General features: G+C 45.7%; 1 protein-coding gene across 3 annotated transcripts in view; it reads left to right on the top strand.

The window, feature by feature from the left end:
* Window positions 1-18,466, top strand: part of RANBP10 (RAN binding protein 10) — a 68,289-nt gene that overhangs the window by 19,784 nt on the left and 30,039 nt on the right. Inside the window, exons 1-2 of one of the 3 annotated variants that reach the window (XM_036833840.1) lie at window positions 3,407-3,424; window positions 5,515-5,567. The exons of 1 other annotated variant lie outside the window; for it this stretch is intronic. In XM_036833840.1, the coding sequence (XP_036689735.1) occupies window positions 5,519-5,567 (49 nt within the window). In that variant the 5' untranslated portion in view covers window positions 3,407-3,424; window positions 5,515-5,518. Of the gene's footprint in view, window positions 1-3,406; window positions 3,425-5,514; window positions 5,568-18,466 lie in introns of those variants that run through there. One more of the 3 variants, XM_036833839.1, reaches the window with a different exon arrangement.

Below are 18,466 nucleotides of genomic sequence, written 5' to 3'. Positions count from 1 at the left end.
TCACTGTGTTGACAGTCCTTTGATGTACAAAAGTTAGATGTAGTCCAGTTTATTTTTTCTTTTGTTGCCTGTGCTTTGGGTGTCCAAAGAATCCAGGAAATCATTGCCAATTCCAATGTCGTAAAGCTTTTCTCCTCTGTTTTCTTCAAAGAATTTTATAGTTTTAGGTTTTACATTTAGATCTTTGATCCATTCTGAGTTAATTTTGCATATGGTGTATGGTAAGGGTCCAACTTCATTCTTTTTTTGTTGTTTTTTTTAATAAATTTATTTATTTTTGGCTGCGTTGGGTCTTCGTTGCTGCGCGAGGGCTTTCTCTAGTTGTGGCGAACGGGGGCTACTCTTCGTTGCGGTGCGCGGACTTCTCATTGCGGTCGTTTCTCTTGTTGTGGATCATGGGCTCTAGGTGCGCAGGGTTCAGTAGTTGTGGCCTGTGGGCTCTAGAGTGCAGGGTTAGTTGTGGCGCATGGGCTTAGTTGCTCTGCGGCATGTGGGATCTTCCCGGACTAGGGCTCAAACCCGTGTCCCCTGCATTGGCAGGCGGATTCTTAACCACTGCGCCACCAGGGAAGCCCCAACTTCATTCTTTTGCGTGTGGATATCCAGTTGTCCCAGCACCAGTTGTGTATCTATTTGGATATCCTGATGTCCCATTTGTTGAAAAGACTATCACTTTCCCATTGAATCGTCTTGGCATCTTTATTGAAATCAGTTGACCACATATAGGAGAGTTTGTTTCTGGGTTCTTAGTTTTATTTTATTTTTATTTGTTTTTTTGGCTGCATTAGGTCTTTGTTGCTGTGCGTGGGCTTTCTCTAGTTGCGGCGAGTGGGGCCTACTCTTCGTTGTGGTACACGGGCTTCTCATTACGGTGGCTTCTCTTATTGCGGAACATGGGCTCTAGTTGCGTGGGCTTCAGTAGTTGTGGTGCGTGGGCTCAGTAGTTGTGGCTCGTGGGCTCCAGAGCACAGGCTCAGTGGTTGTGGCATATGGGCTGGGCTTAGTTGCTCTGCAGCATGTGGGATCTTCCCAGACCAGGGATCGAACCTGTGTCCCCTGAATTGGCAGGCGGATTCTTAACTACTACACCACCAGGGAAGTCCCCAACTTTTCTTTTCCCAAATGGATGGTGTTGATTCTGTATATTGCTTTGGGTAGTATTGACATCTTAACAATATTGTCTTCCAATCCATGAACACAGATGTCTTTCTATTTATTTGTTTCTTTTTACTTATTTATTTAAATATTTTATTTATTTATTTGGCTGTGCCGGGTCTTATTTGCAGCATGTGGGATCTAGTTCCCTGACCAAGGACCGAACCTGGGCCCCCTGCATTGGGAGCGTGGAGTCTTAGCCACTGGACCACCAGGGAAGTCCCTGTGTCTTTTTAAAAATTTATTTATTTATTTATAAAATTTTATTTATTTATTTATAAAATTTTATTTATTTATTTGTTTATTGGCTGTGCCGCATGGCTTGCTGGTTCTTAGTTCCCTGACCAGGGATCGAACCCCGGGCCCCAACAGTGAAAGCCCTGGGTCCTAACCACTGGATTGCCAGGGAATTTCCTATTTCTGTCTTCTAAAATTTCAGCAACATTTTACTTTTTAGTGTACTAGCTTTTTGCCTTCTTGGTAAAGTTAATTCCTAAGTATTTTATTCTTTTTGATGCTATTGTGAATGGAATTATTTTCTTGATTTCTTTTTTTGATTGTTCAGTGTTTATGTTGAAACATGACTGCTTTTTGTTTGTTGATTTTGTATCCTGTGACTTTGCTATATTTGTTTGTTAGTACTAACAGTTTTTTGTGGAATATAGAATTTCTACACATAGTATCATGTCATCTGTGAACAGAGATAGTTTTACCTACTCCTTTCCAATTTGGATACCTTTTATTTCTTTTTCTTGTCTACTTGCTTTGGCTAGAATTTCTAATACTCTGTTGAATAGAAGTGGCGAAAGCAGGCATCTTTGTCCTGTTCCTGATTTTAGAGGAAAAGTTCTCATTCTTTCACCATTGGATATGATGTTAGCTGTGGGTTTCTCATATAAGGCCTTTTATTATGTTGAGACAGTTTCCTTTTATGCCTAGTTTGTTAAGTGTTTTTTTTTTTAATAAATTTATTTATTTATTTATTTATTTTTGGCTGCGTTGGGTCTTCATTGCTGCACGCGGGCTTTCTTTAGTTGCTGTGAGTGGGGACTACTCTTTGTTGCGGTGCGCGGGCTTCTCATTGTGGTGGCTTCTCTTGTTACGGAGCACAGGCTCTAGGAGCACAGGCTTCAGTAATTGTGGCTCGCGGGCTCTAGAGCTCAGGCTTAGTAGTTGTAGCGCACGGGCTTAGTTGCTCCGCGTCATGTGGGATCTTCCCAGACCAGGGCTCGAACCTGTGTCCCCTGCATTGGCAGGCAGATTCTTAACCACTGAGCCACTAGGGAAGCCCTGTTAAGTGTTTTTGAGAAGTAATTGAATATACCATATAATTCACTCACAGTGTACAACTCACTGTTTTTTTAGTATATTCACAGTGTCCTTATAGTTTTTTTTCCACTCTTTGCTGATCTTAGACTGGTTGGTTAACAGTTTTTAAGTGTATGAAGACTTGCTGGAAGGCTGCATCTTTTTGTAATTTTAGAACATCATACTTTTGGAAAAGACTTAATATCACCCAATGTTTGAAAAATTGGGACTCATTCCCTTTGAACACTGACTTAGCTTGACCTCATATGAACATGCAACTTAGGCTTCTGTGGGGCTGCTCCCTGTGTCATTGACACTCACGGGGGCATGACATCCAAGTGTGGGTATTGCTCTCCTCTGTGTGCTCTACCCTTAGCTTATCTACTCAGATTCTCAAGTTGACCCTGGGGTTTGTACAGAGGCTCCCAGGCCATCCACTGGTAAAAACTGTCCCACCTGTGGGGCAGAATCTATAGGGAGGTGTTGAAGGCTAGCTGCTGGAGGTGGAAGAGGTTTCCCCTGTGGAGAGACATAAGCAACTTGTGTTTGAGTGCATGTGCCTTAGTAGTTCCCTGTTCCCATGGGAAGTTGTGGAACCAGAGCTCTGTTGCTGGTGGCCAAGCATACTCTTCCTGGATGACCCTTGACCTCCCCTATTTGCAGTAACCTTAAGCAGTTGGGGGTCACCCAGGAAGCACATGTGCTTCAAACACAAGCCCTCATCTTAGTGTCAGGAAACCTGTATGCCAGGGATGGGGTCACATGTGGTGTTGGGCAGAGGCCAGGCCCCTCTAAACAGGGCAGGATAAGTGGCCTGGCATCCAAGTCAGGAAAACTCCTGGCTATGTTGCATTTGCATATGTTGATTGATGACTTCGAGGCAGTTGGGGTAATTTGCTGCTTGGTCAGCCGTGGTGTAAAGGGAATGGAGACCAACTTTTGGCAGCATCTTCCACGTAAAGTAAGGAAGCTGATTATTTGGGCTGCTGTTTTTCTGGGCAAATGTGCAGGTTTTAGTCTAATGGGAATCCTGCCAGCAGGCTTACACAGCTTCTGCTCCTGATGGTCCTTGAAGGTCCCCTCCTGACAGGAGGTAGCAGGCAGTTTGAGAGTCTTTTGAACCATGGGAGTCATTCTTTGAAGTGCTGTTCCTTTCCCTTTTCTCCTTTCCCTTCCCTCCCCTTTCCCCTAACCCCTGCAGGCCAGTTATTCGGCCCACAGCCCTGTGTTGTGTTGATCGCTGTCTTTTCCTGGGTCCTGCCCACCAAGATGGGGGGTAGCTGGTTTCGGGAAAATGGGTGGGTCAGAGCCTTCCTCCCTGCTCTCCAACACCCAGTGGTGCAGCTGGCCAGAGAAGGGCAAAGGGGCATTTGCTACAGGTGGAAGGCTCGCAGCTTTAGGAGCACCACGTTGTGGGGACTCTGGTAGTGTTAGGAAACAGGTACATAAGGTGCATGGAACATGCCAGGAGAGAAAAAGAATGGCCCAAGGTGGGGAAATGTATGTAAAATGGTTTCTTGCAGAATTACAACAGGGAACAATTAGAATGTAAATGTAAGCTGCTTGGAAATGGTCAAAATAAGGCAACCCCATGTAATTGCTTTTTTAAAAAAACATTTTTTATTGTGGTAAAATATACATCACATAAATTTTATCATTTTAACTATTTTTAAGTGAACAGTTCAGTGGCATTAAGCTCATTCACATTGTTTTTATTTACTTATTTATTTATTTTTGGCTGCATTGGGTCTTCGTTGCTGCACATGGGCTTTCTCTAGTTGCGGCGAGCGGGGGCTACTCTTCTTTGCTGTGCACGGGCTTCTCATTGCGGTGGCTTATCTTGTTGCGAAGCACAGGCTCTAGGCGCGTGGGCTTCAATAGTTGCAACACGCGGGCTCAGTAGTTGTGGCACACAGCGCTAGAACACGCGGGCTTCAGTAGTTGCAGCGTGTGGGCTCTAGAGCGCAGGCTCAGTAGTTGTGGCACGTGGGCTTAGATGCTCCGCAGCATGTGGGATCTTCCCGGACCAGGGATCGAACCCGTGTCCCCTGCATTGGCAGGCGGATTCTTAACCACTGCGCCACGAGGGAAGTCCTTATTCACATTGTTAATGCAACCGTAAAGTTACCCCTTAGCCGTCTTGGTTGGTGTTTTCAATATTGTAGGCTTCTCAACTACCTCTTGATGCTCATATGTGGTTAATTCAGGCATCATGTGTGGGTTTCTACTATTTTACACTTAGATAGTGGTGACTTGTTTCTCTTGTTTCTAAGTTCTTGGGGAAATACCTCACTGTTTCTTTGTACACTACAAATATTTAGACGAAAAAAAGCCTGTTCATTTCCTTTTCTGACCTGCCCTCTCATGAGTGCCACTGAGATATCTTTGACAGAGTTGCCCAGCATGCGTCCCACCTGGCTGTAGCTGCCTAAATTGTTTAGGTACCTGGGTGGGAAGGGTACGGGGTGGGTCTCTGGGGCCTCACACACCACCACCTTCAGCTTTGGATGACTGAGGAGGCCAGTGGTGAATGTATAGGGCAAGGGTAATGAATTTGGAGACCCCAGAGAAGCCCTGTGTGAGGGGTCTTTACGATCCTATATGGATCCAGCTGGCTTTACTTCTTCCATGTTTTGGTCTTTGCTGAAGAGTGACTTGTCCCTTTGGGCTTGATCTTGCATTATTCTGCCAAACACTACCTAGGATTGAACTAGTTACTTTAGGCACTTCTTGGGAGTAGATTCCGCCACCTTAGCTGGAGCCAGAAACCAAGAGACTGGAAGCAGTGACTCCAGGAAACTTTCCTCTGAAACTGAAGCCAGTGGTTCCTGGTTACAGACAGTACCTCCTGTTTCTCCAGCTGCTTAAGGCATTGAGAGATTTCCATTAGAAAATCAAAATGTAGAGTTTCTCCAAGAACCACTAGTTTGTTAAAAGAGTCTCTACATTCATTGCTTTTCCTGTTTTTCTGTCTTTTACCAAGAAATATTTGAGAAGGGAGATGCATAATCATTTGCTAACCAGAATTTTTATATGTATGCTTTTTCAAAGGTACATGGGAATAGGACTCTCAGCTCAAGGCGTCAACATGAACAGACTTCCTGGTGAGTCATTGGCTAAGAGAACATTTTTCTGCTCTCTTGATCCATTCTGTGATGAGAGTCATGGTGGCAGCCAACAAGCTGGAGAGGACTTTGTTTGCTGGCTGCCTACTTGCTAAGCCAGGCCATTGGGTGGAGGATCCTGAAAGGTGGCCATTGGGCCGGGCTGGTGTGGGCTTCCATTCCAAAAATTAATTGGCAAGTGATTGTCCTTCATGGAATTTGAACTGTTTACAGTCAAAACCAAGTGACCTGAGCTTGCTCCCAGTGGGAATACACCTCAGTAGCCCTCACTGCTATTGGCCTTTGCTTACCAGCATGGGACTCTGGCATATATGGAGAGGAAGGCTGCCACCAGCGTTGGTTCCTTTTTTACTTTACCATGTTAATGACCAAAGTCTTTAAGTGACCTCCATGTGGAAGACAGTTGAGGCAGTTTCTTAATAAACAGGAGGATGTGCGTGAGACTTAGATTTACAGTCAGCAACCTCAGATTTGTGGAAGGCTCTGGACCCTGCAGGTGGGCCTCCTCTACCACCCAGGCACCCTTTCAGCTGTTTTCTGCCCAGCAGTTCATGCCCAGTCCTGGGCTAGGCGCAGTTGAGGGGACAAAAGCCTCTACCAGAAGCTGGTGGGTTCTAGAATATGGTCCTAAGTCCATTTGTCCCTTGAGTGGTGTAAGTGGCACAGTGCAAGCTGTCCTGACACTGTCACGGAGGCAGGAAAAGTCCTTGTGTTGTTGCCCGGGCCCTCTCTACTTTTTGGCCTCTGACACAGAGAAGGCAGCTGGCTTTTTCCAAAGAGCGAATAGCACTTAAATCGTATGTCTTTTCCAATCTATGTTTAATATCAATCAGGTCTTTTCGTCATTGACTAATTTCAAGTACTTGAAATCTAGACCTGCTCAGGATTCAACTAATTGCCAAGAACCTGACTTTTTAAAAAAATTTGGCTTTGATCTGAGCAAAAACTGTCCTTTAGTTATTAATCAGAATGTGTGTGGCATGTTTGGCCTCTTTGTGTAGCGTGCAGCTGTGATCTTTGTTATTCAAGCCTTGGCCTTAGCTGACTAGATCTACAGTGTTCATAGCTCTGTCTCTTTGTGAACAGGGAGCTTAGAAAAATAATTTCCCATCAAAGGTAAACTGATTCCTAAATCTTTTTCTTGCAGTAAATGTGCTCTTTGAACTTTTGCACGGCTTTGGTGGCAGAGAAAAGAGGCTTTTATAGGTTCGTTATACAAAAGTAACTACTATAATCTGTTATTGGGTGGCACTTTAAACAACTCTGAACATTGGTTAAATGAATTTTTGTTAATCTATGTAAAAGAATACTATGCAGCCATGAAAAAAATGAGGAGGCTCTTCAAGTACTGTTTTGGAGTAATCTCTGGGATGTGTCACTAAGTGAAAAATATAAGGCATAGAACAATATATATTATGCTATCAAATGTAAAAAAAAAATGAGGGAAAATGAATATATCTGTATCTGCTTGTACACGCATAGAATATCTTTGGAAAGCTAAGAAAAACTTGTAATATTGGCTGTCCCTTGGGACAGAGTGGCTGGGGATAGGACTGGGAAGGAAATTTTTCACTTTTGAAGCTTTCACATTTTCTTTCTTGTGAATATATTACCTGTTTTAAAAATATAAATAAAATTAAAATAAAATAACCAAAAGCAAATGCCCCTGCATCAAGAAGCCCTCATGCCTGTCTTTTAGCTGGTCTTGGAATGCAGTCTTTTACCATGTGCATGATATTCTGAGTTCCACACACTCATCCTTCTTTAGTAAGAATCGTTTTCGCGGGGCTTCCCTGGTGGCGCAGTGGTTGAGAATCTGCCTGCCAATGCAGGGGACACGGGTTCGAGCCCTGGTCTGGGAAGATCCCACATGCCGCAGAGCAACTGGGCCCGTGAGCCACAATTACTGAGCCTGCGCGTCTGGAGCCTGTGCTCCTCAGCAAGAGAGGCCGCGATAGTGAGAGGCCCGCGCACCGCGATGAAGAGTGGCCCCCGCTTGCCACAACTAGAGAAAGCCCTCACACAGAAACGAAGACCCAAATCCCACAAGGACTCAGAGGCAAAGAATATACAAATCAATTTTCACTGCAAAGTAAAGGAGCTGTTACAGTGGAGGATTACTGGACTGAATGTCAATATTATGACATAGTATGAGTGTGTTTCATGTTTGGTAATTGCAATCATTGTTGCTTTTGTTGTGGTCATCCATGTACAATGCTTGGTGTCAGTCTATTTATCTCTTGTAAAAATAAAATACAGTGTGTGTGTGTGAAAAAAAAAAAAGAAAAAGAAACGAAGACCCAACACAGCCATAAATAAATAAATAATAAATTGCCATATCTTTAAAAAAATAAATAAATAAAATAGATATTTAAAAAAAAAAAAAATCGTTTTCGCCTGGCCATTGGGTTTGGGATCCATGGTGTGGAGCAGGTGAGGTAGGAGGAGTTCAAGGTCTGCCTAAATTGAGCTGAAACTGTTTGAGATAGAGCCATGTGGAGCTGTCTTAGTCTGTTTGCCTTGGTCATAAGATGGGTCTTTTGACCCCTCTGGGCTGCTTAGAGGTGAGCTGCGGGTCTTGTGCTTTGACATTGTTAATGTAACATTGTTGTGAAGTCGGACCCTGCCTGGGCACAGGGGGTGGCCCTGTAGGGAGAAGGGGCTTGGGGACAGTGGATAAGGTGTTAGTTCCTGCACTAACACATCAGGAAAGCTAGCACCTTTTTTACATCCTCACTGTTGCATCTCTCTTTGGGCAAGAGAAAGGAGCCTCAGTGTTCTGTGGATATTGTACCTGTCTTCATTTTCACTCTGCCTGCCAGCTCCTGCGGGTTTTCCTTCCTGCCGTATCTGATCATCTCCCTGATTATTCCTTAAGGTGGAAAGTAGGAATCAGGTTGCATCTAGATAGGGATTCTCCCTAGGAATGGTGGATGCCTCTGGCTTTCCCGGATACAGGGCTGGTTGAATGGCTGCGCAGACCTAGCACAGGACAGATGTAGGGATAGCGGCGAGACACTCCTCTCAGGAATGATGGGGGGGGCCTGCCACTGTTCATCCCAGCACTGGGTTTGGAAGATCAGAATCCCCTTTGGTGCTTTCCATTTCCTGGGGTCACTTTGTGTGTGTGTGTGTGCATGTGTGTGTGTATAATGAGCATAACATTCTCCAAAACCAAAAGTATCGTCATTCATAAACAGTTAGACCTGAAACTACTTGCATGTATTTTGGTAGTGAGGTGAGAGGTGGAGGATGATAACAGCTAAAGCCTTTCTGCCAGTTGCTTCTGATTTCTGAGAGGTCATTGGTTGAGGTGAAAGCTATTTGGACTGTTTGGATGTATGGTTGGTGGGAGGGGAGTGATGGTAGTGACCTTAGCTGTGTCTAGAATTTGAGACTTTGGTGTTAACTCCAGATGAGATGTTTGAGGGTTGATGTATCTCCTTTATAGATACAGGTGTATTTAGTGGAGGGTAGCTGTAGGGGTGGTTACTGCACCACAGCACTGTGAAGTGGTGTTTCAGCCTGGCATTTAGGGGCAAATAGGAGTTTGCCCGATGGTTTTGCGCAGTGATACTATAGGGCCTGAGAGTGGATCCATAAGTTGTCTGCTGTGATGGGATGGCTTCCTGGGAACAGCCAGGATGAACCAGTTGAGGGAAGAGTCTTGTGTACTATGGCAAGGGGCCTGGACTTCTGTATATATAAGCAGTGGGAGCTGCAGGAGTGTTTGTTGTTTTTAATTTTTATTGAAGTATAGTTGATTTACAATGTGGTGTTAGTTTCAGGTGTACAGCAAAGTAAATCAGTTATACATGTACATATATCTTCTCTTTTTTTTTTTTTTAAGATTCTTTTCCCATATAGACCATTACAGACTATTGAGTAGAGTTCCCTGTGCTATACAGCAGGTTCTTATTAGTTATCTATTTTATATATAGTAGTGTGTATATGTCAGTTCCAATCTTCCAATTTATCTCTCCCCTGCCATATCCCCTGGTAACCATAAGTTTGTTTTCTACATCCGTGACTCTACTTCCGTTTTGTAAATAAGTTTACTTGTACCCTTTTTTTTAGATTCCACATATAAGTGATATCATATATTTGTCTTTCTGTGTCTGACTTACTTCACTCAGTATGACAGTCTCTAGGTTCACTCATGTTGCTACAAACGGCATTATTTTGTTCTTTTTTTAAATTTTATTTATTTATTTATTTATTTTTGGCTGTGTTGGGTCTTCGTTTCCGTGCGAGGGCTTTCTCTAGTTGCGGCGAGCGGGGGCCACTCTTCATCGCGGTGCGCGGGCCTCTCACTATCGCCGCCTCTCTTGTTGTGGAGCACGGGCTCCAGGCGCGCAGGCTCAGTAGTTGTGGCTCACGGGCCCAGTCGCTCCGCGGCATGTGGGATCTTCCCAGATCAGGGCTCGAACCCGTGTGCCCTGCATTGGCAGGCAGATTCTCAACCACTGCGCCACCAGGGAAGCCCCTGTTCTTTTTTATGGCTGAGTTTCAGGAGTGTTTTCAGCAGAGGCAAGATGTGATCATATTTGCTAGTTCAGGAGTGAACTAGTTTAAAAGAGGCCTTCTAGAAGGGGTCAAGGCTGGGCTGGGGCGCCTGGGTAGTAGGAACTGTGAGAGCTCAGGCATGTCAGGGAACTTCAGGAGGTGGTAGATTAATTTATCAGTGAATCCATCAGGGCCAGTTGGTCTTTTGGGGAGGACATTTTTTGGTGTCCTCTTCCTCTCTTGTTAGCTTGTTCAAGTAGCAGCTTTTTCTTGTGGCATTGCTTTTAGTATATTCTGCTTTGGCCATCTGGTTCTCTTAATGTATAGGAAAATGACTATATTAATATTACTGAAACCTAAAAACATCTTTGTGACTGATCTTTTAGATTAATTGAATCCATTTTGTTATTTATTAAAAAAAGAACAATCACTGTTATCAATCTGTTGCTTTCTTTTTTTAAAATATTTATTTATTTATTTATTTTGGGTGCGCCAGTTGTTAGTTGCGGCACATGGGCTCTTCGATGTGTCATGCAGCCTTCTTAGGTGCGGCATGCGGACTCTTAGTTGCGGCATGCATGCAGGATCTAGTTACCCGACCAGGGATCGAACCCAGGCCCCCTGCATTGGGAGCGTGGAGTCTTACCCACTGGACCACTAGGGAAGTAAGTCCGTTTCATACATATTTTAAAATTGAGATATAATTAACATACCATAAAATTCACTCCTTTAAAGTGTACAATTCCGTGGTTTTAATATAGTTACAAAGTTGTGCTACCATCACTACAGTCTAATTCCAGATTATTTTCATCATCCCAGAGAAAAACTCCATACCCATTAATAGTCATTCCTGGACTTTCCCTTCTTCTAGCCCCTGGAACCACTAATCTACTTTCTGTCTCCATGGATTTTCCTATTCTGGAGATTTCATATCAGTAGAATCATATAATATGTGGCCCTTTGTGACTGGCTTCTTTCAGTTAGCATAATGTTTTCGAGGTTCGTCTGTGCTGTAGCATGCTTCAGAGCTTCATTCCTTCTTATGGCAGAATATTATTCTGTTGTATGGATATATCACATTTTGCTTATCCATGCATCTGTTGATGGTCATTTGGATTGTTTCCACCTTTTGGCTGTTACGATTGAGGCTGCTATAAACATTTGTGTACAAGTTTTTTTGTAGACATGTGTTTTCATTTCTCTTGACTGTATACCTAGGAGTAGAAATGCTCGGTCATATGGTAACACTGTTTAGTCATTTGAGGAACTGCCGGACTGTTTTCCATAGTGGCTGCCCCATTTTACATTCCCACTAGCAGTGTATGAGGGTTGATTTCTCCATATCTTTGCCAACACTTGTTATTATCTGACTTTTTGATTATAGTCATCCTAGTGGGTGTGAAGTGGTATTTCATTGTGGTTTTCATTTCATTTCCCTGATGACTAATAATATCAAGCCTCTTTTCATGTGCTTATTGACCATTTGTCTATCTTCCTTGGAGAAATGTCTATTAATATCTTCTGCTTTTTTTTTTTTTGGCCATGCTGCGTGGCTTGCCTATTTTTAAATTGGGTTATTTATCTTTTTATTATTGAGTTGTAAGAGTTCTTTATATGTTCAGGATACAAGTTTCTTGTCAGTTATATGATTTGCAAATCTTTTCCCCTATTCTTTTTTTTTATAATTTTTTAATTTTTTTATACAGCAGGTTCTTATTAGTCATCAGTTGTATACATGTCAATCCCAATCACCCAATTCATCACACCACCATCCCCTATTCTTTAGGTTGACTTTTTTTTTCTTTTTTCATATCTTTTCTATTATGGTTTATTTTAGGCTATTGAATATAGTTCCCTGTGCTATACAGTAGGACCTTGTTGTTTATCTATTTTATATATAGTAGTTTGTATCTGCTAATCCCAAAGTCCTAATTTATCCCTCCCCTTACCCCCCCTTTCCCCTTTGGTAACCGTAAGTTTGTTCTTTATGTCTGTGACTCTGTTTCTGTTTTGTAAATAAATTCATTTGTATCATATTTTAGATTTCACATACACATGGTATCATACGGTATTTGTCTTTCTTTTTCTGACTTCACTTAGTATGATAATCTCTAGGTCCATCCATGTTACTGCAAATGGCATTATTTCGTTGTTTTTTATGGCTGAGTAGTATTCCATTTTGTGTGTGTGTGTGTGTGTGTGTGTGTGTGTGTGTGTGTGTGTGTATATATATTAGGTTGTCTTTTCTTTTCTTTTATTTATTTATTTTTTTCGGCCACACTGAGGCATGTGGGATCTTAGTTCCCCGACCAGGGATCGGACCCGTGCCCCCTGCAGTGGAAGTGCAGATTCTTAACCACTGGACTGCCAGGGAATTCCCATTTTACTCTTCTATTTAGGTTTTTGATCCATTTTGAGTTAATTTTTAAAAAATTTATTTATTTATTTATTTATTTGGCTGAGCCAGGTCTTAGTTGCGGCACGCGAGATCTTCGTTGCCATGTGTGGGATCTTTGTTGTGGTATGCGGGATCTTTAGTTGTGGCATGCAAGCTTCCTCTAGTTGCAGCAAGCGGGGGCTGCTCTTCGTTGTGGTGCGCAGGCTTCTCATCGCAGTGGCTTCTCTTGTTGTGGAGCACGGGCTCTAGGCGCGCGGGCTTCAGTAGTTGCAGCACGCGGGCTCAGTAGTTGTGGCTTGATTAGAACTTAAAGTTGCTGGGTGAAGTGGGTATGGAGGTAGTGGAGGCAGTTCTCACCTTCCTTGAGGAACCCAGCAGACTCTCTGTTGCCTATGAATGGTTGATTGTGCTTTGCCAGGCCCTGAAAGTGCAGTTAAGGGGCAGCTGAAGAGCCCTCCAGGCAAGAGCACAGAACTTACTCCTCTGTCTCCACTCTTGTCTTTGAGCAGATCATGCTGCCAGAAACCCCAGTGTTTTGCTTAAGGTCCAATAGACAGTGAACCCGCTTGCCCCAAAATGAGGTTACCTTCCTGCAAAAACCAGATCCTCGTGTGTTCCCTGTCTCTGTTGACAGCCACTGTCTGCCTTGGCCCATAAGTGGGAGACCTCAGAGTAACTGTCATGCCCTCCCTTTCTCTCATCCCATGGTTCTGCTGCTTCCCAAGCATCTCTTTAATTTGGCCCCCTTCTGTATCCCTACTCCATTGGGCCTCCAGCCTCTACAGCTTCTCCATTGGGCTATTTCCATGGCCTCCTGATTAATCTCTTTACCTCAGGCCTCTGCTCTCCATTCCCTTTGTACACTCTGCCCCGTGCCTGCTTTGGACCTCTGACCCCTCTGCCCACAGGACACAGGTGCTGTGGGCCCTGCTCAGCCTTTTCTGCCACCTCTGCCCTCCACACATGCTGCACACCAGCATATCTGTGTGGGACCCCAAACATCCTGCAGACATTTCCTACTCTGCCCCTTGGCAGATGTCCTTCTTGCCCTGGAGGTGTCCTTCTTGCTTGTGACCCCTCGTGCAGTCTTGCCTGACCCCTTCAGCCCTGATCATGTCTCTGATGACACTTGCCACCCTGCCCCATGTGATTCTTCTACATTTACCCAACTGTATCCTTGCTGGGTTGTGAACTCCTTGGGGCTGGACCACATCTTTTTATAGCAGCTCTCCCAGAGTGAGCACAGATGCCCTTGGGCTATGGGAGCAGGCCATTCCTGCATTTCCCTGTGCTTTGCCTCAGTGAAGTAGCTTCAGTAAGCCAAGTGTGTTTTGGAACCAGTGCCGAGTCAGGTCCCCCTGGCCTGCAACCTGCCTTGGGCTAGAAGCCTTCATTTGGAGCTCAGCCTCCCTGCACTGCCCTATCGTGGCACTGATTGTGCATGGGGGCTCTGCCACTACCTTCATTCTGTAGGAGGAGTCACTGTCTCCCCTTTTCTGTATGTCGGGGCTCAGTGTTGTTGAACCAGCTACTGGCTCACTTTTGCTTGTGTGAGGAAAGACCCCTAGGGCTGTGGTTGGCTTCTCGAGCAGTATAGCTCAGTGGCCAAGAACATGGACTCTGGAGCCACACTGCATTTGCATCCTGGTAGCTGTGTTACCTAGAGCAAGTTACTTAACTGCTCTGGGTCTCAGTTTCCCCATGTGTAAAATGGATGCGATACTAGTACCTAACTCATATATGGGATGGGGATGGGGATTGAGTGCTTAAAGTGCTTAGAATAGTGCCTGATACAAAAAAGGGGTACCCAAATTTTAGCTTATGTTGTTATTGAGAAAGGTTTTTTTTTTTTTAATAAATGTATGTATGTATGTATATATTTATTTATTTTTGGCTGCGTCGGGTCTTCATTGCTGCGCGTGGGCTTTCTGTAGTTGTGACGAGTGGGGGCTACTCTTCGTTGTGGTGCGCAGGCTTCTCATTGTGGTGGCTTCTCTTGTTGCGGAGCACCGGCTCTAGGCGCGCGGACTTCAGTAATTGTGGCATGTGGGCTCAGTAGTTGTGGCACGCGGGTTCTAGAGCTCAGGCTCAGTAGTTGTGACACATGGGCTTAGTTGCTCCACGGCATGTGGAATCTTCCCGGACCAGGAATTGAACCCGTGTCGCCTGCATTGGCAGGCGAATTCTTAATCATTGTGCCACCAGGGAAGTCCCCAGGAAGGTTTTTTTTTTTTTCTCCTACCTGAGGAAGAAAGTACCTATACATTTAAAGTTCTTTTATGGGTGTTTGTGTATCAGAGTGGAGTTAGGTGTAATCTGAACTACATTTTCTCTCCAGTGCTGTGTTTTCTGTATTTGAGTAGACATGTTTAGTACATTAGCTGGAGGTGAATTATGGAGGACGAAGATGGAATAGCAACCAAAGTCAGGATGTTGATTTTTTGAGTGTTTTCTTATAGGTTTTCCTGTACTGGCTCAGCAAGCACATCTTTGCCTTTAGGGCTGTCAGGAGTAGAGGGTAGCCATGCCAGGGGTCTCACTTGGCCCTGGGAGCAGGTGGTAACAGGGAGTGCTTCTCGTATGAGGCCGTGTGCTCAGTTTTTCCCGGGAACATATGGGCATGTCGTAGCTTGCATGGTCAGAGGCTTCTGTTGGAAGATGTGGAAGTGTTGATGTTTATCTTTTTTTTTTTTAATAAATTTATTTATTTATTTATTTATGGCTGTGTTGGGTCTTCGTTTCTGTGTGAGGGCTTTCTCTAGTTGTGGCGAGCGGGGGCCACTCTTCATCGCTGTGCGCGGGCCTCTCACTGTCACGGCCTCTTCTGTTGCGGAGCACAGGCTCCAGACACACAGACCCAGCAGTTGTGGCTCACGGGCCCAGTCGCTCCGCGGCACGCGGGATCCTCCCAGACCAGGGCTCGAACCCGTGTCGCCTGCATTGGCAGGCGGACTCTCAACCACTGCACCACCAGGGAAGCCCGATGTTTATCTTTTATAAAGTGTTTTTGGCCTCCTTAAGTATGAACCAAGGAACAGGTGTGGCCCAAAATAAGAATGTCAGAACCCTTGGCTAAATGGCTTTGTAGCCAGGAAGGATGATCTGCAGGCAGGTGAGTGTACCTGCAGCCCCACCCTTCAGTTGTTGAGCTGGCAGCAAACCTCATGGGCTGGCATCTCTGGATTGGAGAAGCAGGAAGAAAGTCGGGGTGTGGATATAGGGGGATTTGGGCTTCTCCCAAGCTCGGGTGCTTTGAAGGGGGCAGGGATAGAACAGATCTTCCTTCTGTGTCTTGTATGTCAGACAGAGCCAGGGAGACTCAGGCTGTGTTGATAGGCGGCCTCATCCGCGTCAGAGCTGGACAGCTGATAGTTTCCTCCTTGCCATTTCCTTGAAGGAGGCAGCTGTTCTCTTGGGTAGCATCTATTACCTTAATTACTACAACCCCTCAAAGGAGAACCCAGGCCCATTGAGGCATCCTTTCCTTGAACTGTTGGAAAAGAAGCAGCTGGAAGAACCACAGCTGGGGATTGGGGATGGGGGGGCATATCTTCTGAAGCAAATGGCACCTGGCAGCGGGGCCTCAGTGGGGGTGAGAGGGGAGGGTGTAGTTGTAGGGCAAAGAGGGGTGGCAGGGCGACTGTCTGCTTTCATTCCACATGAGGTCATGATCAAGTGAGCATCTTTTCCTCTCCCTGGAGCTGACCTTATTAAGACTGTTACCTTACTAACAGAGTGGCCTATTAGGAGCACACCCATGGGAGTGTTTGTGTCCTAATCCCTGTGGCTGGGGCCTGCTTCTACTGGGTGGGACACATTTTGCAAACAGCTGATATTTTCATATCTGCGTGTGCCATGGGAAAGGAACAGCAGATAGCAGAGATCAGGGCAGAGCACTGAGGGTCCATGCCAGGTTCATGAGGGCAGAGGCTAGCTCCTGTCAGTGTGGCGATAAATAACTGAGTGTTGGATATCCTTCCTCTCTATCCTCCTAAGGATATGCAGAATAAGATGTCTGCTCAGAGCAAATACCAATAGCAGGTGGCTTTGTGCAGCAGATGTCTTAGCGATTACTGGCACGTAAGTGGGTTTCCAGTAGTCTGGAAGTGCTGTTTGTCTGTACCCACCAAATGGGGACTGCTTCTGTCCCACTCCATGTGGGCTGAGACCCTTGTTCCCCACAGCTGATGAGCCCCCTTCGTATTCATCATTGACCACCACCTCTCTTTGGAGCATCTTTCACCCTAGGATCTACGTTGCTTCACAGGGGTCTGCCGTGGGGCTGCTCAGTCCCTCCATGAGGGAAGTCGTGCTTCTCTCCAGCTGAGTGGGTTGAATCATCAGGGCGCCACTGGGCATCTGGGTGTACCTCCTCCTAATCCCGGCAGTGTGCCTGGGAATAGGCCTCAGCAACCCTGGCTTGATTGTAGGCACTGTACAAGCCTCCCAAGTGAGTACTCCCTGAGGCTGGTGAAGGGAAGCTGACTGGTGATGGTTCTGAGTTCACGCCTATAAGGTACCTTGAGGCAGCCCTCCCTGGAAAAGGGGGGCAGCCAGGAGATTCCCTGAAGCCACTGGAACAGCTGCCCAGGACCAGGGCTGTGGGAAGATTGGTTGGGGTTTATGCGCTTGGTGCTGCCCAGCCCCTTGTTGCCTTTCTCATTCTGTTCTTTCTCTGAAATGTCCTTGGGAAATGACCGGGTGGGAGTGGAGGGATAGAAACCCAGAGGCCTTGTAGCTCTGGCAGCAGGTTCTACTGGGCAGTCCAGGCAGAGGGTGGTTTGGTAGTTGGGCCCAAGGGCCAGGTAGCTGGTCAGAACTCCTGGTGGTTCACATGGGGGTTAATGGTTTGTGCCACAGGACCCTCCCCAGTCCCTACTGTGGAGCTTGTTTCATGTAAGAGACCCTCTGTTTCCCTGCTGCTCCTCTCTGGGCCAGCAGTGCCCTTGGCCCTGTGGCCAGTTAAGCCCGTGGTCCTTTTCCTTGGGCCTTTCTTACCTCACCCACAGGGAGAGCTGTATTACCACAGTGTATCAGGGCTGCTTGGCAGCCTTTTGAAATGAGGCAGCTAAGATAACAAATAAGTTATTATTCCTGGGCCTGGGGATTTCTTGTCTACAGTATCCTGTTTTCTTCTTCCAGATACCAGCTCCTACCTCTCTGTAGCACAGAGGTAAAATTTTGGATTTAAGGCTGTGTTTTTCAGGTTAAGTTAAGTCCTTTGAGATAAGAGGTTTCATCGACAGCAGAAGAGCCAGTTCTGAAACCTGAGTTTGTCAGTCTCTGAAAACAGAGATTATCAAGTGTCATCTGGTGTGGCTGGAGGCTGGGGCCACATGAGGGTGGAGCTGAGTGGGGACCAGTTACTGCTCAACCTCTTGTTGCCTCCTTGAGGGAGTCTGTATCTAGGGGTCCTGGAAATACTGGACTACCACACTGGGCCTTCTTTTGGGAAGGGTTTTATGCATGCCCATTTCTCAGGATCTGGCAGTATGTGCAGAAAGTCACAGGCTCCTACATTACCAGGGGTCATCTGTCCACTAGCTTTCCCCAGAAGTTCGAAAGGACCTTAGTGGAAATAAGGACAAGCCAAACCCAATCCCAGAGGAGAGATACCAAGGCCTGGGAGCTGAGGTTGTACCTCATTTTAGTGGGACAGTTCACCCCTTTCCTTAGCCTGATTCAGCGTGGATGACAGACCCAGCCTGTCCTCTGGGAGCCTGAGGCGTTGGCAGGGAGCCCTGCCAAATGTGCCAGATGCCACTTGAGCCATGTCTTAGCCAGACCCAACAAGACCCACCCTGGATGCCCCTGGGCCTCTCCTGGCAATCAGGTATCTATTTCTGTCAGGGTTGGGGAGGAATATGACCTGTAGAAGCCCCCTTTATATGCAGGTGCTGGCTGTACAGTCCCTCACCCTGCGCATGGCTTCAGGCTGACATCTGTCTCGGTGTAGGGCCTGGGTGCCCCTATG

This window comes from Balaenoptera musculus, chromosome 19 (genome assembly GCF_009873245.2).
Source record: "Balaenoptera musculus isolate JJ_BM4_2016_0621 chromosome 19, mBalMus1.pri.v3, whole genome shotgun sequence".
Classification (NCBI taxonomy): Eukaryota; Metazoa; Chordata; class Mammalia; order Artiodactyla; family Balaenopteridae; genus Balaenoptera; species Balaenoptera musculus.
The sequence above is the reverse complement of the archived record's forward strand: the minus strand, read 5'-3'. Positions and strand labels throughout refer to the sequence as shown.